This window comes from Agelaius phoeniceus, chromosome 18, assembly GCF_051311805.1.
Source record: "Agelaius phoeniceus isolate bAgePho1 chromosome 18, bAgePho1.hap1, whole genome shotgun sequence".
Classification (NCBI taxonomy): Eukaryota; Metazoa; Chordata; class Aves; order Passeriformes; family Icteridae; genus Agelaius; species Agelaius phoeniceus.
In genome coordinates, this window is record NC_135282.1 from 3,715,591 (window position 1) to 3,735,962 (window position 20,372).

At 53.2% G+C, this 20,372-nt stretch overlaps 2 protein-coding genes and 1 long non-coding RNA gene across 3 annotated transcripts; 1 reads left to right on the forward strand and 2 right to left on the reverse strand.

Moving 5' to 3' along the window:
- Positions 1–1,895: 1,895 nt before the first annotated feature.
- LOC143695463 (uncharacterized) lies at positions 1,896–3,657 on the forward strand. The gene is made up of 2 exons (XR_013184671.1): positions 1,896–2,546; positions 2,911–3,657. It is a non-coding gene; the product is annotated as an uncharacterized LOC143695463 (long non-coding RNA).
- TMEM116 (transmembrane protein 116) lies at positions 3,204–14,967 on the reverse strand. The gene is given in 12 exon segments (XM_054645814.2): positions 3,204–3,428; positions 4,136–4,209; positions 4,299–4,443; positions 5,149–5,287; positions 5,373–5,456; positions 5,994–6,043; positions 6,500–6,604; positions 10,261–10,392; positions 13,991–14,054; positions 14,184–14,230; positions 14,623–14,683; positions 14,685–14,967. Coding segments are annotated over 12 exon segments (1,281 nt in total). The 5' UTR covers positions 14,864–14,967; the 3' UTR covers positions 3,204–3,227.
- A 653-nt stretch (positions 14,968–15,620) lies between these two features.
- Positions 15,621–20,241, reverse strand: ERP29 (endoplasmic reticulum protein 29). Its single transcript, XM_054645548.2, has 3 exons — positions 20,058–20,241; positions 18,607–18,745; positions 15,621–17,383 (listed from the first exon to the last, which is right to left on the reverse strand). Exons 1-3 carry the CDS (start codon positions 20,175–20,177, stop codon positions 16,881–16,883), a joined length of 762 nt encoding a protein of 253 aa, XP_054501523.2. The 5' UTR covers positions 20,178–20,241; the 3' UTR covers positions 15,621–16,880.
- Between the last annotated feature and the right edge of the window lie 131 nt (positions 20,242–20,372).

A 20,372-nucleotide genomic window follows, 5' to 3' on the forward strand; every position in this document is an offset into this window, starting at 1 on the left:
GCCGTAAAGCGCGACTGTCGCAAAACTGCCGTAAAGCGCGACTGTCGTAAAAGGTGCCGTAAAGCAGAACTGTCGTAAAAGGTGCCGTAAAGCGCGACTGTCGTAAAAGGTGTCGTAAAGCGCGACTGTCGTAAAAGGTGTCGTAAAGCAGAACTGTCGTAAAAGGTGCCGTAAAGCGCGACTGTCGTAAAAGGTGCCGTAAAGCGCGACTGTCGTAAAAGGTGCTGTAAAGCAAAACTGAGACTTTTGAACACAGTTTTTATAAAGCACTTAAATAGTATCTCCCCCCGGGCCATGGCTGCCAGGGAGCCGGTCCCAGCTTGCCGGGCGCTGCTTGAGCTCTTTTTGCCGCACGGGGGATGCCCTCAGCAGCCGCCCCACCGAGCTCTGCTCCTCCTGCGGCTCTGCCCCCCTCTGCCGCGAGTCTCCAGCCAGACACACCCCCCACCTCCCCTTGGGACCGCACGGCTCTGGTCCCCACAGTCCTGCTCGCCCCTGCCGCCCCGCCCCCCCACCCTCGCCGTTCTGACTCCCGTCCCCCCGGCCCCGGCCAACCCCCAGCCGCTCCCACCGCTCCCGCCATCCCCATCCAGTCGGTCCCGGCTGTCCCGGGCCCCGCCCCTAAATCCCGCCCACCGACGTCACCGCGACTCCGCCCCCTCCTGCCCCCGCCGCTCCCTGCGAGGGCAGCCGCTCCCGCCCACCCCCCCCTGCCCCCTCTGCCGACCCAGCGGGGCCAGTGCTGGCCCCGGTCCCGCCGCTGCTGCTGCGTCTTTGCCGTTCCCTGCGGCTCCCGGCTCTGCAGTGCCGAGCGCGCCTGGCGCGGCCGCGCTGCGCCCCCAGCGCCCCCTGTGCGCGGTGCCGCGGGAGGCTCGGGACCCCCCCCCCCCCCCCCGCCCTGGTGTTCAAATGCACGCAGCACACCCCGAGCTCCCGAGCTGCCCACAGGCGCCGCGCGGGGTAAACGCCCACGGATGCTCCCGTTCCTGCCGGCGTTTGGGCGCAATCCCCCAGTCCCGGCACGGCACTGCTTGCGCTGGGACCGGAGCGCCCCGGGCCGCCCAGCCACCCCGTGCCGGCGCCGCAGTGTCCGCGCCGGTGGCTGCGGCATCTGCCGTTCCTGCCGCGGCTCCGGCGCAGCCTCCCGCCTGCGCCGCCCCTGCCCGCCGGGCCAGCAGCCACCCCAGCCCCCAGCGGCTGCAAGCTGCGCTCCAGCCGTGCATGGCCTCCCCGCAGCCCCTCCCGCCGCCTCCACGCCGCCCCTCCCGCCAGCCCGGGATCATCTCCCGCTGACGACACCGCCCCGCCGCCGCCCGCGGCCGCTTTCCCGCTCCTGCCGCCGCCGCTCCATGGCGGGCCGAGCCGTCCCTTCCTCCCCGCACCCTCCCGCTTCAGAGCTGCTGGATGGCGCAGCTCCGCCGCCTCCTGCCAGCACGGCCGTCCCGGCGTTCCCTTCCACGGCCGCGGCGGAAGCCCCGGCTCCCGTTCCCGCAGCTCAGCGCCGCCTCATCCATCCACGGCGCTGCTCCCGGGATCAGCCGCACGCATGCGCAGTTATATCCCTGTCACCACCGCCCCCCCCCTTCCCCCCCCCGCTGCTTTCGCCGCAGCTTTGGTGCAGCCCGGTCCCAGTTCCGAGCACTGTGTGCCGCTGTCCGGCTCCAGCCACCATCCCTGTGCCCGGGCACGCCGCTTCCGCCGCCACCGGGGCTGTACACGGCACCCCAGCAGGCGAAAACTGCAGCGCCTTGCGTGTATCCTTCCGCGCCTCTCGCTCTGCCGGACCTCTCTCGGCCGCATCACCGAGAGATCCCTCCGCGGCGCGGGGCAGGGCGGGGCGCGGGGCGGGGCGCGGGGCACAGCGCGGGGCGCAGTGCGACCAATCCCTGGTATCCCTCCGCGTTTTCGCCTTCCGCGCTCCCAGCACCGAGTGGGACTACTTTGTGTCACGATTCGCCTGCACAGCTGCATCCATGCACACAAACCGGGCAACGAGGCTGGAATATGACAGCTGCTTTAATAAATACAGGACAGACAGAGAATTATTTCGTCCCTGCAAATGCCGACCCTTTGATCCCAATACAAAAGAATTTTGAAAAAGAACTGTTCCCAAATAGCTCCAGAGTCCCCCCCCCCCAGTGTTTGGCACAGATTTCTCCACCCAAAGTGAGACACTAAACCCTAAAATACATGCGTTTTTCAAATTCAGCCTGCAGGAAGTTTTGAAAAAGCCTATAATCCGATTAGCCAAGACTTGTCTGAAGCATTTACCACATTTGTGGACTGGGTAATGCAAGGAGCAGGAAGACAATGTGGGGATGATATAACTCACCCAATAATGATACAGGACATTATTGAAAATAATGCCAATTCAGGATGTAAAAGAGTTATCAAAGCCGTAGGAAAAGAAAAGCCCACAGAGCCTGAAATGATTGATGTAACAAAATTGGGAGTCCACAGCAAGTGGGAATTATCCAGGCAAATGAACTTGGAAAAACGCTAGGAGAAAAAATTGAAACAGCTGTTGGAAAATAAAGAGTGTAAAGGTAAAGAGTTGTTTTTAACACAGCTTAAGACCTGGTTTATTTCCTGTAGAATGGTGGGGCCTCAGTAAATAATTCATGTGAATGTCTGGAAATGCAAAGAGATTCAGACAAAGTCCTGCTCACCTGGTTCATGAGCGATGCTCCACAGGGTCGAAGCAGCTGATTTTGGGGAGTGTTGTGGCTGGGCAGGAGTTGGCAGGAAGAAGGAAAGGGAAATGTGCAGAAATTCCAGGCAGCTTTTGTCCTTTGCAATTCTTCACTCCCTGCACTTGGTTCTTAGGGTGGTGCAAATTCTCATGGTTAAGAGTGAATTAAAAGGCAGAGATTGACAAATACTCATTTTGCTTTCTGTTAATTTGTAAAGGCAACGACTTGGAGAAATAAACCAAAGTAAAACATTCTCTGCTCAACCTCCATGGCGCTGGACCAGGTCTCTGAGCCTTTACATGGGGTTTGCTACATTTCTAGGGATATTTCCAGGAGGAGAAAGTCTGGACTAAAGATTTATCACGCTGAAAGAATCCATTAAATAAATAACTATGTCCACTGAGCGCCTGGCTCTGCCAGCCCCGCGGGGACAGCTCCATTCCGGCTCTGGAGAACGAGGAGCTGGAACGAGGAGCTGGAAGGAGGAGTTGCAAGGACTCTGCCTCTCTCCTTGCAGGCAGGGCTGCAGCTGCCTCAGAGCAGGGTGGAGGAGCAGCCCGCGGGTTCGGGCGGGCCGGACGGGGCTGTGCTGGAGTAGAATTTCTTCTGGGAGCGCAGGAGCGGGGTCTGCGTGTCCACGTCCCGGCGGGAGCCGCGCTTCAGGGCCAGGAATGCGTGCTGGGTCCAGCCGTACACCAGGCAGTTCAGGAGCCCCTGGGAAGCTGCGGTGAGAGCCTGGGAGAGAGCACAGGGGAATGAGGGATCCCAGCTCTGCCCCGTGCTCTGGGAGCCCTGGAAAACCTCCCCCTCCCAGCAGGATTTTATCTTCCCTGAGATGGAGAAATTGTGCTGTGATTTTAGATAGAAATTGGATATTTAATGAATATCTAATTAAATAGAAATGCTGTACAAATAGAGAATGTATTTTATGTATGTTTATATATTAAATAAATATAATAACATATCTAGATCATTATAACTATAGTATATATAGTATAAATCTATGACTATATAGATATAATTTAATAAAATGTCTAACTTCTGCATCAGACACAAGAAGGAGCTGGACAAGTGTTATTAAGGAATAACATCTGGAGATTTAGGGACACAGGGAAAACAAAACAAATTTTTGAGGATCCTTTCTAGTCTTATTTGCTGCAATTTCCATGACCACAGAATCACTGAGGTTGGAAAAGACCTTTGAGGTCACCAAGTCCAAACATCCACCCAGCACCCTGTTCACTACTAAACTGTTGGGATTTTGGGTACTGACACCTTCTCATGCCTGTGAAAAACATAAACCACCAAACCAAGATGTTTGCCAATCAAAAGCACAAATCAGACTTGGGTTCACACAGCAGAGATCCTTGCCCCATCCAGCAGGGATGCAGGGCAGGAGACTCAAGGTGAGGAGGCAGGAGGCTGCAGGGGCAGACATTTACCTGCAGGATCAGCAGAGCCATGTAGATTTTGCTGGTTGTTGAAGCTGCCAATTTCAGCATTCCAAGGAGGACAGCTGTGGAAAGGGATGGATGAGAGGGTGAAGTTAACCCCACCTCCCTGGGGTTCCACAGGGGGATGCTGTGGGAGGAACTCTCTGCTCACCTGGGGCCCAGCAGCAGAAGAAGGCAATGGGGTAAAAAACCACCCTTTGTTCCACCATCTTAATCATGGCCCACTGCTGATCCCCCAGGAACCCTGTGGAGTTCACAAACCTCTTGTACAGCCCTCGGGCCTGACTCAGGATAACCTGGAAAAGAGCAGGCAGATGCTATTGTACAGGCTGTGATCTGCTGGGTTCATCTAGGATGGATCCCAGTCTATCCAACCTTTTCACACAGCACTGAAATCCTGTGGGAGGTGTTGTTTTGGACATGGCCTTTTCTAAACTGAAGACTCTGAATTTATTTCAGAATCAGTAAATTGCTTAGGCTGGAAAAGATCTCTAAGATCATGGAGTCCAGCTGTAAATCACCTCTTGCTGACCCATGCAGGGGGTGATCTCTTCTGCCAAGCTCCAAGCCTTTGAATTCCTGCTGAATATTTCTGGGATGGGTTGACAGAACACAGGACTCTAGATGGATTTATCTGGAGGCACAGTGGTATTTTCCCTCCCCTACCACCCCTTCTAAAAGGGAGGCAGCACCACACAGTTACTCCCCTGCCCTATTTACCAAGAGCACGGAGTGAGCAGACAGGGAGGAAAGGATTGAAAACTGAGAGCAGGTTTAGATGGGATATTGGGAGGAAATCCTTCCCAGAGAAGCTGTGGCTGCCCCTGGATCCCTGGAAGTGTCCAAGGCCAGGCTGGACAGGTCCTGGAGCAACCCGGGATAGTGGAAGGTGTCACTGCCCATGGCAGAGAGCGACACTGGATGAGCTCAAAGATGCCTTCCCACCCAAACCATTCCAGAATTGCCCAGCCTCTGGAACCCTCCACAAGCACCAGCCTTACCAGGATGGCCACGAAGCTGACGAGGAAGGAGACGAGGAAGACGCCGACGCCGTAGAAATGCATCGCGCGGCAAACGGAGCCGCTCAGGCCCTGCGGCTCGCCGGGCGGCTCGGCCACCTCTGTGTGCATCAGGAGACACCTGGGGACACAGGGGACAGCCTGAGCTCCTGCCCACCCCGGCAGGGCAGCCCTGGGGATGTGCCACAGCGAGGCAGGAAGCTCACCCGTGCTTCTGGCTGAAGTTCTGGTAGCAGTTACTGCTGTTGCCCAGGCAGAACACCGGCACCATGAGGAGGAAAGGGATCAGGCTGAGAGGAGAAAAGGACAGCACAGCCATGGGTTATTGCACTGCTCGGTTTTTCTCCCATCACTACAGAGCACTTTAAAGTTGTTTTTATTGGCACTGCTATGGAAAAGTATTTTATCAGCTTCACCAGTGTTGGGGCTTTCATTTGTGAGGGCTAATCATTGGTAAAGGGAAACCTTCTGGAAAACCACATCCAGTTAATAAAGTTATCATTAACTTGGCTGAAAAAAAAACTCTTACTCTGCATTCATGAGATCACTCTGCTGTTAATGATGAGCTTTACAGCTTTTTTAGTAAAACTTGCTTCAAAACAAGTAGGAATCAGGGACAGGCACACTGCAGTTTGCCACATCCACACTGTCCCACTAGGGAGAATTAACTCTCACCAAATCCACACCCTGTGCCAGGGAGAATTAACTTTTACCAAACCCACACCCTGTGCCAGGGAGAATTAACTCTCACCAAATCCACACCCTGTGCCAGGGAGAATTAACTCTCACCAAATCCACACCCTGTGCCAGGGACAATGAAATCTTACCTTGACAAGATCGTTGCTATTCGGCCAACACAACTTGCATAATCTACAACCTGCAAAATCCAAAAATCTTAATTAAAATTATTTCTGCACACTCCCTGGTTCACAGGAATCAGCTTCCACGGAGGATTTCAGCAGCTGAGGGAGGGGTTGCCCAGCCTAAACTTTCAGATGGAATATCTGGGATACACAATTTGCTGTGCACAGCAAATGTCTGGGGAAGCTGTGCAGGGCAGTGGGGCTGATGGGTTTGTTGGGAAGAGCTGCAGAAGGAATGTGCCATCTTGCAGGAGTACCTGGGGTATCCCCAGCCTGGTCATGGCAGTGGTGGTGCCTCCCCATCCTCCCAGTTTGGGTGTGAGGGAGGAATGAACTGCAAGGAGAGATTTTGGTCACGGGGTGTGTGAAGTATTTGCTCAGCCTGCAAGGCAGGGAGGTTTTTCCTGAGTGTTGTGTCCTTGTCCCTGGGTTCCCAGCCTTTACACCAGTCCCATATCAGTCCCACTCACCTGGGGGGGCACCCTGCAGAGGTTCTGGTTGTATTTCACCTTGAGGTCCATGTACAGGTGCCAGGTGTAGTTGACAGTGTAGAGAAAAGAGGCCACGTAGAATATCTGAGAGATAAAACCAGCATTTCAGTCCTGGAATAACAATTCCTGGAGCATAACAATAACAACTCCTGGAGCATGTTTAGCTCCTCCCAAATCCCATGGAACAGAGGCAGGATGATGAACACCTGCCAAAGGTGAGGGTCTGAACCAGGTTGGAAATTCCCACCTTAAACCACACAAAAGCAGCTTCACTTTGGCCTCAGACAGGAGAACTAATGACAGCAGGACTGTCTTAGAAATAAACATTTTTGTGATCTGGCTCTTTTTTTTTTTGGCTCAGAGCCTGGCAATGAGGGTTTCAGAGGCACTTGGACCTTCTCAATTCCATGTCCATTAGGAAACACAGCACAGATGTGACATTTAGATTTCCTTCTTGCATAATAAGCTCACTACACAGAGAATTCACGGAAACAGAAAACAATTGGATATTTCAAGAGGAATGTGAGGGCAGATATTCTCTGCCCTCAGCCTGAGTTAACATCCCAAACCCCCTTTTCTTCCTCCATGGGAAAAAGGAGAAAAGATAGAGCAGCACACTGAGAGTTTCATAGCCTTTGATTCCAGCTTGACATGAGTCTAATTATCTGAAACTTCCTAGAAACCTCCCCAAATCTTGATCAAATTTGTTTCCAAACTCATGCTTACTCCAGGTTGCCTAATCAGACCATGTACATGCATGTGCTGTGTTTGTCACAGGAAACACAAACTACAGTGGCAAAGAGGAAGGGCTGGACAAGGGAATTTTTTTTTTAAATTTTTTTTTAAATTGTGGCTTTGCTATCCTTTGCCAAAAAGATAAGGAGCACAGGTTTGCCACCCTGGTATCATCCACGGCTGGGAAAGTGGTCACTAAACAAACTTGGCCTCCTTCACTGAGGTTGTGAATGCTCTTGGCTGGCTCAAGAGGCTGAGTCCAAGGGCTGCCACAGGAACACTGCAGTGACTTTCCAGCTCATTAAATGAGTTTTAATGAGGGGTTGTTACCCTTTGCCAACTACTTCCAGAGAAGGCCCAAACAGCCCACAAGGATCATTCTCTTGCACTTCAGGACGCTTGGGAGAGGCTCGTGAAATGTCAGTGCTGCCTTCTGGGACAGAGACCCAAATGCCCCTTGTGAAGGTGCCAGCAGGAAGGGAAGGGAAGGGAAGGGAAGGGAAGGGAAGGGAAGGGAAGGGAAGGGAAGGGAAGGGAAGGGAAGGGAAGGGAAGGGAAGGGAAGGGAAGGGAAGGGAAGGGAAGGGAAGGGAAGGGAAGGGAAGGGAAGGGAAGGGAAGGGAAGGGAAGGGAAGGGAAGGGAAGGGAAGGGAAGGGAATTCTGCTCTCCTGAGCCCCAGCTTTGGGGCTGGGGACAGTGCTGCAGCACTGGCCATGAGGAGATAAAGCAGGGACACAAGAATCCCTCATTATCCCACTTGTGTGGCTCCCATTGTGCTGCCCAGCATGAGCAGAGCCTGCCAGGACGTTATTAGGCCACTGGAACTGAACTGGAAGAACGTGGGGGAGTTGTGCAATTAAAACCACAATATCTATTCTGGACTTCATTATTGCAGTGCAGGACAGTAAAGGGAGCAGTATTTACATTCATATCAATCAAAGCTCTGGGGCTGCAAGAGGGAAAATCCAAGAAACCAAACAATCTCCTTCTTTATGATACAGTTTGGACACTGGGCAGCTCCATCCACTACAACATCAGCCTGGGATGACAAATAATGGCAAACAGCCTGAATAAAGCAAAACATTGTCTAAGGCAGTGCCTTGAGACAACACAAGGACTCCAGTGTGAGCCTCTCCAAGGGCTGCAAATTCCACTGCTGGGCTGTCCCTGCCCGTCCTCACCTCGGCTCATCTGACACCTTCTGGGTGCTGGTGTGCAGAGAGGCCCCAGGTGTTTGTGAGACACCCAGCAGCACAGTGAGACATTTATTTACTCATTCCATCAGCTCCCAGATCCCTCCTGCTCTGCAGAATCTGCTGGTCCAACCTGTTACTGGCTCCTTCTTACGCAGAAGGTGTTCCCACCTCTCAAGGGCACTGCAGGGTGCTGGCTGAGGAGGTCCTGCACTGTCACGGGGTGCCCTGGGGGAAAGGTTGCTATGGCAAGGGCTCAGTTTGTTTTAATTTCTCCCAGAGCAAACAGCAGCCACAGCTCTTGCCAGGCACAATCCGGCTCTGCCACCTGGGCAGTCCCTGTGCTGTGGGGACTGGTGGTGGCACACAGGAGAGGAGCCAGGGGACACTGGCTGAGGTCAGGGTGTGACTCTGCACAGCCAGCACAAGCCTTGTCCTGGCCCAAGGCCAGCTCTGCCCACCCAGCATGAACACAAAGCCCCCACCTTGTCCCATCCTGTGCTGGTGTCCCTGAGAAGCCACAGGCTGGAAAAGTGAGGGCAGAGAAGAGGCAGAAGTGCAAGGGAGCTGAGAAATTATGGGCATATTTTCCACAGCCAAACCCTGCCTCTAGCAGGGCAAATTGCCTCCAGGCCATCATAAAAATATCACACCAGCTGAAAGAACTGTCCCCCAGGCAAGGGAAACAGCTCAGGAACAGCCTCAGTCCTGCTTTGCTCCTTCCACCTTCCAGCTCTGAAAGCCTCTCCCAAGCTCTCCTCATTTTCCCATTTACCATCACCATCTTTGCTGTCATTCTGCATCATTCCCGAGTGACCAAGTTGCCCAAACCTCTCTGTTTCTCTCCACATGAACATACTGTGGAGCCAGTAGGGCTGGAGGGACCAGAGATGAGCCTGGAGTAGAACAGCTGCTCTCACCACCCTCAGCAACACATCTGTACCCCCACAACAGCTGCTGAAACAACCCTGGGCTGCAGGAGCCCATCCCCAGACACACAGCAGCAGGAACAATTCCATCCTGCACCTGCAGCTGCTGCTCTGCCCTCTCTGAGGCACATGGAGATCCTTTCCAGCTTTGGATGCTGCTGTTCCATGAGGACATTCAGTTCCCAGTTGTGGGTGTCACCACGCCCCCAGGGAGCTGCCTGAGCCCACACATCAAAGCTTCCAAAAGCCCCTTGCTCTTTTCAGCCATATCCTTTAAAAGCAAAAAAAAAATTAATTCCAGAGATGATTTATGAACCTCCATGTTCAGATTTTTGAGAGCTGAGATTTCCAAGGGCTGGTGTTGAAATGGGAACTGGGTGAGGCAACAGCAAACTGTCAGGAGAACAGCCAGCCTACTGCAACTGGTCCCCAGCACAGGAATCAGCTGAGTCAATGGGACACAGGCTGAGCTTGTGCTGATCCTTGGGAAGAGCAAGAACTGGGATGTTCATGTGAGTAATTTAAGTCTGAGCTCGAGCAAGCCACAGAATGTGTCTGTGTCACAGAATGTGTCTGTTCCTGCCCAGGCTGGAGGAAGCACAAAGAGAAGTAGAAAAGCTGCAATGTGAGAGCAGAGATCCATGGGCACGGATCCAACAGGAGAGAGATTGAGTCCCATCTGCTCATTTCACACAAGCAACCCCAAAAATCCCACCTTGTCTTCCTCTCACACACCAGAGGATCCCAAACCCCAGTGCCATGAGCTCCCTTTTCCACATAAAGCCACGAGAAGCAGCCCCCACGGCCGCGCTCTGATCACCAGCGAGGTTAATTATGACAAATTACAATGTTAATTATGGAATGTGGTGCCAAGGCCACTCACCTGTCCCGTGGCCTGCAGGTTGTAGCAGATGAGGTCTTGCTGGGAGGTGGGTGAGCTGTGGAGCAGGGCCCCAGCCAGCCAGCACAGGCCCAGCAGCAGGTCTGAGAGGCTCAGGTAGAAAAGTGGACGCACCTGGAAAAGGGAAAAGGGAAAATCTCAGCAGGTGTGAGTGGAGTCACAGCCCTCCCACCCCCCAGCTGCAGTTTTACCTCCTTATCAGACATAAAGATATTTAATACAGCCTCCCAAAAGTTTTTCTGCAGGTGAGGAAAGTTTTTCAGTAGAAAAACCCCACTACAAAGTTATTTTGAAAACTTTAATTGAGGGGAAGTGGGGCATAAGTGGCACTTTGTGGAGGGATGGTTCTACCCTCAGGGAAGCACTGTGACAGCATTTCTGAGACCAGTCAATTCATCTGCAGCAAACCTTGAGAGCTCCAATAAAAAAAGTCTCCTTTACTTTAAAAGCCAAGCAAGTTCAAAGAAAAGTTACCAGATGAAAACTTTTCAGGCTGTACTCCTGAATATCATCCTTGTTTTCAGTCCTTTAAAACTCCTACACCAATTACAGCAGAAAGATTAATTGTGCTCAGACATCAGTGCCAGGTTATCTGGTGTTATCTGAACACTGTCACCTCCCAGCTCTTCTGGTGAGACAGGGAAATTCCACACTGTGCTCTCAGGAGCTGTTCCAATGCACATTCCCTACTCCAGCCACCACTTCTGCCACAAGAGCAGCATCCAAACTTACAGAAAATATCCCAAATGTCCACTATTTTACAGTTTTGCAGAACAGGACAGGTAGGCAGGGAGAAGAGACATCGTGTTTTAAATAAACTCACATAGAAATCAAACTTCCAGTAAACACAAACCCTTCCTCAGCTCTGGAATGACTTGAAACAAGCATTTTTCTAAGTGTTCCATGTCATTTCAGCTGGTGACTAAGGTTGGGTTTATTTTACAAGCTGCATTAATTTCCACTGGGAGCCACTTTTGCTGCATCTTGCTGGAAAGCAGTCATGTCTCCTTTAACAACAGCTTCCAGCCCATTTCCAGTTTGCACACACTGGCCAGGACTGTAAACACTGCAGGAAAACATTTGTGCAAAAATTCTGGCCAACATTTTCTTTGTTAGTGGGAGAGCAGAGACTCTGGAAAAGCAGCCTAATTACCTACATCCTTAATTAAATCCTTTGGTATCTCATTTTCAGCATCCAGGAGAGAAAATTGTGGTGTTTTTCTTTCCCTACAGAAAATTATAATGCCAAACACAGCATGGAAATGCTTCAGCAGGCTTTGATTTGGTATTTCTTTTCATGGAGCTGAGTTTTTGGTGAGATTTGCCTCAATATTGTCCTGGAAGTAAATGTATGGCACCCTTCACGTTGTGTTATCCTTGTTCCCACGTGCAGTGAGAGACAGCTTAGGAAGTGTGATAAGAGTTAAGGTAGATCTGATTGAGCCAGATCTGTCCTTAGGGCATGAAGGAGCACAAGGCACAAAGACCTGGAGTTAATTTTAATTTGATTTCATCTATAAATGCCTTTTTTTTAAACCAGGCTTTTCCTCACTGGTGCAGAAATGAAGCCTTGGCACGACAGGCTGGGGGCACTGTCCAGTTTGTGATCAAGGCAGGTTAAACCAAACAGATCTAAAATAAGCAAAGAAGGCACTTTTGCAATCAAACAGGTGACCTCTCTCCAGCACAAGAGCCCTTGGAGCAAGGCACTGCTGGTGGGTCCAGGAGCTGTTTTGGATAAAGAAGTAGGTGACACAGGGGCACGTGTGGCTCTGGCTTGAAAAAGGGGAAAAAAATAACCACTGGTATTTATAAAATAGAGGAAGGGACTGGAAAGATGTAATGATTTACATCCTGGCAGCTCCAGCTGCAGCACACACGGGGATTGGGCTCTGTGGCCATGGCCCAGGCACATGCTGAGCTGAAGGCTCTTCCTCAAACCTGCTGAGCTGAGGTTTCTTCCTCAAACCTGTGGAGCTGAGAGTTCTTCCTCAAATGTGTTGAGCTGAGGGTTCTTCCGTGCTTGCCACCACCTCTTCTGAATGATTTACCTCAGGCTGAAGGGTTTTATTGGCCCCATAGAGACAGAAAGCGAGCTTCAAGAATGCAATATTGGATTTCTGAGGTTGGGGGCAGGAAGGGAAGTGTTTCTAAGATCCTTCTCCTCCCAGCCTCCAGAGCTGTTTTATTTTTAAATGTTTTGCTGTGGGTCCTCATGACTCAGGGAATAATCTGTTTGTGGCTAGCCTTGATATGGATCACTTCCAACCCTTTTGTTTACAAACTTCCACTTCAGACCCGAGACATGAGGACAAGACTATGGGGAAGTTAATGGAGATTTTGTCACTTTTGAAACCCAGATCTCCTCTGGCAGCAGAGGAGCCTGCAAGGCTGATGCAAACCAGTCCCTCCAGCTGGCATCCAGCCCTCCTATCCGGATTTGCAGAAATAATCTGAGCAGAAACATCTGGACCCTCTGGAGCAGGAAGGGCCCATTGTTGACCTGGAGCCATGAGTGGCTCATGAGCAGCTCCCAAGCCACAGCCCCATCACATGACTGAGAGCAGAAGGGCTCCTGAGCAGCCAGGCCATGGGAGCCAGCAGGATGAGGCTGCTGAGTCACAGCAGGACGCTGCCAACCCCTGCTCCACACCATTCCAGGGAGAGGACCCCAGCAGGAATCACATCTGGAGCTTTCCAGGTGCAGATGTGGTCGAAGGAGGCTTTGATGTGTACCTTGAGCAGCACAAGCTCAAGCAGGTTTTCCATCCCAGCTCTAAGGTGAATTCCCATTCTTCCCTGGGGATGCATGGAGAGCTCCACAGTTTATTCACAGCATTTCCAGGAGGTTGGCTGGGAGCAAGGTCCTGGCTGTTGTAAGCAGGACAGCTTTGCCCTGCAAACATGGAATCCTGTTCTCCTTCCCACCGTGTCATCCAGCAATGTGTCGGTTTCCCGCATTCCTTGCTTCTCCAGGGATAGCTCCAGGAATTCCCTGAAAGTCCCATTCTCTGGGCTGCAGATCGAATCCACAATGTACAAAGAATATGAAGATGAAGGAAGGACAAACACAGCTGCTGCCAGCTCCTCTGACTTTCTGCATGGTCCACAGGTCAGGCTGAGCCTGCAAACCCTGGACAGCAAATCCCATCTTCACAGGGATCAGCTTGGCTCACTGCCCCCAGGAAGTCCTGGACAGACAGAGGGACTGCGTGTGGACACCCAAGCCTAGCAGGATGGGATGGAGGCTGTGGGGTCAGTTTTAGTAGCACACATGCCCAGAGAAACTCCTCAGAGACAGCCAAAAAACCAGCACTTATAAAAGCATTTCTGCAGAGGCAGCTCCAGTTTGCACTCCAGCACCTTTGTGCACAACTCCTCAGCCCCCCAGGAGTTTGGCCCCATTGAGGAAGGCACACCGAGAAATCCCCGCTCCCAGGAACAACTGGAGGACTTTCCTGGAGCAGCAGAAAGCTGGAGGAACCTGCTTCTCCCTGCAGAAGCACAGGTTCAAGGTCAGTCCTTTCACCTCCTACCAAGACAAAGAGCCCAATTCTTAGCAAGCCTTTTGCCTCCAGCTATTAAACAAGGTTTAACCACATAACCCTGAGACCTGCAGCTGCTCCTAGGGGAGGGTCTGTGCTAAAGGTGTGACCCACCTGCAGGGACTGACACCACAGCTTAGGGAGGGAGAAGGAAGCTCAGACCTTACCTCGGGGGACCGCACTGCGTTTTGGAAGACGGCGTAGGCAATAATTGAGCTGGAACCTACAACGCTGAGAAAAAACAAAGCACAGGTTGGAACAGGAGCGCGTCTGCCTCGCTGGGAGACGCGAGTTCTCTTTTTTTGCTTTTCTGGGTAAAATAATCTTCGCCACAGTAACTCTCTGGGCAGCGTGTCGTACCTGAGCATGGCCATGGTGAACTGGATCCACTGGAGCGCAGAGTAGACCTGGGGAGAAGGACGGGAGGGAGCTCAGGTGACACGGGGTCCCAGGAGGAGCGGGCAGCTCGGACCGGGGACCGGGAGCGCGGGGAGGAAGGACAAGGACCGGGATCGGGATAGGAGCGGGCAGCGCCGACCTGGCAAGGTGGAGTGGCGGGTCCCGGAGAAGAACGGGCAGCACGGACCGGGGACTGGGGACAGCGGGGTCCCGAAAAGGAATAAGCAGCACGGAGCGGGGGAGGATCGTGCAACGCTGCCGGTGCCGCCGAGCACGGAGCGGGGCGCAGGGCTGGGGCAGGACCGTGAGGGGATGGAACAGAAGAGACGCGCACAGCGAGGTCCCGGGGAGGGGACAGCCGCTGTCCTTAAGGGTCCCGGTGCCGGCGGGGCTCGCTCACCTCCTGCCAGCCCCCATCCAGCCGGTCCGCCTCCGCCGGCAGGGCCATGGGTACCGCCGCCGCCGCCGCACCGCTCCGGGGCTGCGGGCGCCGCCCGCGCTCCGCCCCGGGGCCGCACCGCGCCCGGCCCCCGCCGGCGGGGCCGGCTGCGGGGAGCGCCCGGTGGCAGAGAGGGGCTGAGGGGACAGAAGCCCTGGGCAAACAGCGGGATTGGCGTCCCGGGCACCGGCGTACCGCGCATCCCTCCGGGGGCAGAACCGGCCGAGCCCCGGTGGGCGGGCTCGCTCCGGTCACCGCCGCCCCGGGCTCCCCTCACGGAGCCGCCCTGGGGCGACCCTGCGGAGCCTCGGCCCCGCCCCTCCGTGACGTCACCAGCGCCCGGGGGCGGGAAGGCGCCTCGGGGAGCGAGCGGCGCCTCTGAGGGGGCAGCTCCCCTCAGGGAGCCCGAGCTCGGCTCCTTCAGAGTCCCGGGGGCTGCTCCTCTGAGACACCGGGTACTGCTCCTTCAGAGTCCCGGGGGCTGCTCCTCTGAGACACCGGGTACCGTTCCTTCAGAGTCCCGGGGGCTGCTCCTCTGAGACACCGCGTACCGCTCCTTCAGAGTCCCGGGGGCTGCTCCCCTCGAAGAACCCGGGCATGGCTCCCTCAGAATCCTGCGGGCTGCTCCCCTCAGAGATCCAGGGCACGGCCCCCTCAAGTGCTGATCCTATCAGGGACTCTGCTCCCTTCAGAGTCCCGGGGAATAGTTCGTTCCCTCAGTGCTTAGAGAACGGCTCCCCTCAGGAGACGATTCCCTCAGGGTCTCCGGGGCTGAGCCAGGCGGGACACATCACCCAGCGCTCCCAAGGACTGCCCGCCCTGCCGGGGTCCCTCCTCTGCCGCTCCTGAGGGGGGAGAGACAGCGCTGGGCCGCCCTCGGCTCCCCTCACCTCACTTCAGCCGTCAAAGCCTCCCCTCTGATCACTACAGTTTCTCTATAGTGGTTTAAGAAGCAGCTCTGAAGAGGATTTTTTTTTTTATTATAGCATTATTAATACATTTTATCTCGCAGCAACATCTGCTCCTTGTACCCACCCCAAGATTCAAAAGGCAGCAAAGCTCCCACAGGAATCAGTTTTGTTTAAAGCATACTTTTAAGGTAAAACTCACTGGTGTTTCTCTTTTCAACTCTGTCACCCTGACCAGGGCTTCAGCATCTTCCAGAGGCATCCGAATTCCACAGAGTGTGAACTGCACAGTTCTGAGGACTGACCTGATCCTTGGGCCAGGCAGCTCCTTTTAAATAACACAGATGTGGCTTCTAAGGACACAAATACTTCTGCTTCCTCTTACAAGACCTAATTTTCAAATATTCAGAGCTACGGAACACTGATGAGGCTTTAGTTTGAGAGTGTCAATTGTTTCTGGAGGCTAGAAAAACATTTTGTTCATGAAGCTTGGACAGGTAAAACACCTCTTCAGGTGTAAAAAACCTCATCCAAATTTACCTCTGAAAACCCGATTTTTTTTTTGCACAAACTGGTGAGACTGAGTGTAATAGCACCTCAAGGAGACTCTGCCCTTGCTCAGAACTCACTTCACTGTGTCAAGGTATCACAAAGGATTTCGGGAGAACATTTGATGAAATGGCTCCTCTGGACAGAAAACTAGGGGCAAGCCGTGAACTGTCTTCACTGCCAGCATTTGGCTGATACCCAAAACAAACAGGGACAGAAGCCATGGAAGGCAGAAAAAGGAAGCTCTGAGTCTCTTAGTCAACAACAGGTAAGAACAAGACTTAGAACCAAAGTGGGACAACACAAGGAGTGTGAGGGGTAGATTAACAAGCATAAAACCCAAGGGTATTACAGACAGGGAAAGGTGGGGATGTAGAGGGCACCCAATCTGTACCTTTTCCAGCATGTAAGATGGAATGAGAGACTGAATTTTGTTATTTGTTAGCCAGGGAACAGCTGTAAAAACCACCAGGAATAAGCTTCTGGCGCCAATCTAGAGTTTTTTTTTTGTTGTTGTCTGCTTTAACACTGTTATTGGATAGCATTACACAATACTTGCTGTGTCTTGCTCTTAGGTGATTTTTCCCAACATTTACAATACTGTGTTTTTAAGGAATGTCTTCCTCTTCCTCTTCCAAACGGAGAATCCCAGAAGGAGATCTGCTGCCCTCTTGAAGTCAGCGGGAAGTTTGCTTGCATTAAGGAGAACTGCTTAGGACTCTTGACAATGTTTCACAGCTTGTAGAAGAGTTCTCCAACACATCAGAGCTCATCTTTTTCACTACTCTTCTTCCGGAAAGAAGCGAGGATGTTGAGGCTTTTCTGGAGCTCCTCCTTCTTTCCATCACTCATCTTGTTCTTCTCGATCAGCTTTGTGATTCGGACGACCTCGTTAGCAGCAAACTCCTCTCCCTGCTCCAAGATCTTGCTCATAATTTTCAAGTATTGCTCTGCTGACTTCTTCTCGGTTTCTTTTGCTTTCCCTAAATTCTCCTGGCCCTTTTTCAGGAGGGCCTGGCGATCAGATTTCTCTGTGGTGCTCATAAATTTGCTGGCCAGCACATCATACTCCTTCAGGCAGCCTGGCATCCCCAGGTAGATGCCATTACTCTTCAGCCAGCGCTGAATAGCCCCAGCCTTGATCTCACCACCATAAAGTAAAGGATTTTTAAAGTCACCATCCTGGAACAAGTAAAAAACGGGGAATTTTTCCTTGTCCAGCTTGTACTTCTCTCCCAGCTCGGTGTTCAGTTTATCACCGTAATCTGTCAAGGGACGATGAAACAGAAAAGCACAGTTAATCAAAAATTAAATTAGGATTCCCTCCCACACAAATATTTGCAGGCAGAGCTTCAACATGTCCTCATAACCTGTCTGCCAGGAAATCAGAGTCATGGAAATATCCTGAGCTGGAAGGGACCCACAAGGATCACCAAGTCCAGCTTCCAGCCCAGGACACCCCAAAATCCCAAATATTTCCTGAGCTCTGGCAGCCTTGGGGCCCTGACCATTCTCTGGAGAGCCTGTTCCAAGGAAATGCTGCACACTGAAATAAAAAACACCTCATAAAATCATTTGGGCAAGGCAAACATTCAGTGGCTTTTCCAAAGAAAAGGACTTTAATGGTGTTTTGCTGTGACTGTGAGAGTGTAAGACATTGGCAGGACCTTTTGTATAAACCCTGTCCTCCTTATGGGAAATCAATACCCTTTTTCCTCTTATTTTCCTCCATCCATTGATTTTATCTGATTTTACAGTGAAATAGGAGTTTTTCCTGTCTGTGTGCAGAGAATGATTTGGTTCTGACAGCATGCCAAGCTACAAGACATTTACTCATCTTACAGAAATTATATTTATTCTTGAGGACAGAAAACAAAGCCATTTCAAATATGCTACTTAGAGAATTCCACATATGTTCAGAAATAACAGAATGGGTAAAACTTCACAGTTTGATAATTAAACCTAAATTCTTAATTCAACCCACAAAGCCCACAGAGCACATCACGTGACAGTGATCTGTTCTTCACTCCTTTTCTCTTAAACCCAGTCACAATCACATTGAGTTAGAGCAGCCCCAGTGCAAGAGCCCCTCGCTGTGCTGCCCCAGGGTTTGCTGCATGGAATGAACCACACCAAATATTCTTTGTCTGAGCAGGATTGTGGCTAAAGCACGATTCTTGTGAGCTCTGTTCCCTGCATGTGGGACAAAAAGGTTTCTCTCAGGAAAGAAGGGGGGGGGGAAAAAAAAAAAGGCAAGAATTGCTGGGGATGAGGAGGTGGCAGCAGTTCAGCAGCGTGGGCTGACTCCTCATTACCCAGCCCAGATGGAGAAGCAGCTCTCCCACGCACAGCCAGGCTCAGCCGGGGCAGGAGCTCCACTCTCACATCCATCCCTCGCCCAGAATTGCTCAGAACCTGCAGAAATCGCTCTGAAATGTATCCCCTCCTCACCAGCCCACACTGTTTGCACGGACTCCGAGTTCCTCACCTGATATTCCCACTTCAGCCACCAGCAGGTCCTCACTGGAGCCTGAGCTCTCCGCCAGCTTTTTAAACTCATCTTGTTTCTCACCATAAGGATATTGTGTGTCAAACTTCACAAGGACAAACTTATGCTTTGGAATAACCTAAAACAAGAAGAAAAAGGGGAAAAGACAAGACAAAACTTGATCATTTCAGGTCTGAGCAATGCACAAGTCACCAAAAGTTGGTTTTGCTTGTCCTTTTTTCCCGTGCAATGGGGAGATGCAGAGGAGAATGGAAATTTTATATAATTATGGCCTTTCAGAAATGACTCACTGTTGTGTGGAGGAAAGACTGAGCTTTGGGTGTCTGTATTCCTGCACCAGATCACAAAGATAGTACGTGGTAGGTTTGGGGGATCTGATAATGCCTTTAATTATAAGATTTGCTTATTGTAAATCTGACTGGCATCTTGGCAGAAGATCAGCTAAAACATTGTCCAGTGGGACATGAGGAGAAGAGAGGCCAAATGTAATGTCATTCTGAAGTGTCCCAGCATGAAAGCTGCACTCTTGGCTGGGAGGAGGCACAGGGAGGCCGTGCAGATGCTGGAGCTGTTGCACTGGTACATGAAATGGAGAATTCACATTTAATTGATTCCTTTTCACTTCAACCTTGCTCTGCTCAGACGATGCCTTTTCCAATTAGTTTGGCAATGGACTCTATCACCCCTTGGGGAATTTTCCCCTCCCTGCAGTGGAAGACCTTGTAAAATCTTTTTGTTCTCGCGAACAGGCTGAGGTTGCACCACAGCTCCCCACCTACACAGCGCTCTGCCAGCCCTGCTCAGGCACTGCACAGCATCTGCATGCACAGGTGGCTGCAGGCTCGGTCCTGGCCTGCCGAGCGGTCGGTGTCCCGGTGGGGAGCGCACAGGGCCCGGGGCAGATTCCGTCCTTGCAAAGTGATTTAGTGAAGGGAAAAAAAACCGGTTAAAAAAAAAAAAAAGCCTGTTGCTGTTTGATGAACAAGTGGAACCCAAGCAGCGGGCACCCACGGCCACGGCTCCATCCCCGCACGGTGCTGCCGTCCCTCAGCGGCACACACAGCACAGCCCGGCCGAGGAGCGGCGGCTGCGGCCGCACCTCCCCGCGCCGGTACCGCCGGTAGCGCCGGGCCGGACCCCGCGGCTCGGCTCCACTTGGACCGCGCCGATTGGCTGCCGGCCGCGGCCGCCGCGCCCTCATTGGCTGAGAGCTGCGGCCGCCGCGCTCCCATTGGCTGCGGCGCGGCCGCTCCGCCAGCACCGAGCGCTCCCCGCGCCGGTGGCGGCGGCGGCGACCCCGTGCCCGCGGCCCCGCCGCGCCCCCCGCCTTCCTCCCGGGCCCCGGGGCTGCCGCCGGCCGCGGGGATACACGGCCCGGTGCGGCCCCACGACCGCCCCCCGAGCGCTCCGGCGGGCCCCCAGCGCCGTACCTTGTAGAAGGTGATGGTGTCGAGCGGCACGGAGCCCTTGGTGTGCAGCGTGCTGCCGCCGGGCAGCACCAGGCCGAGCAGGCAGAGCAGCACCGAGCCGGCGGCAGCCGCCGCAGCCATGGCGGAGCGCGGAGGGAGCGGAGCTGCGGAGCCACGTGACGGCGCGACGGCCGCCGCCGGGGGCTCGGCTCGCCCCGCCCCGCTGCCCGGGGCCACCGGGGGAGCGGCAGCGCTCGGGGGCGGGCGGGGGCTCCGACACCGAGCAGCGCGCACGGGAGCTCCGCGCCCCCGGGACAGCAGCGCTGCTGGTGCCGG

Bases quoted from the DNA above. Each gene is read 5' to 3' on its own strand.
- ERP29 (XM_054645548.2), bottom strand. From the start codon at position 20,177: ATGGCTGCGGCGGCTGCCGCCGGCTCGGTGCTGCTCTGCCTGCTCGGC. The intron at 18,746-20,057 runs GTACGGCGCTGG...TTCTTGTTTTAG, and splicing joins ACACCATCACCTTCTACAAG to GTTATTCCAAAGCATAAGTT. The intron at 17,384-18,606 runs GTGAGGAACTCG...GTCCCTTGACAG, and splicing joins GGCTGAAGTGGGAATATCAG to ATTACGGTGATAAACTGAAC.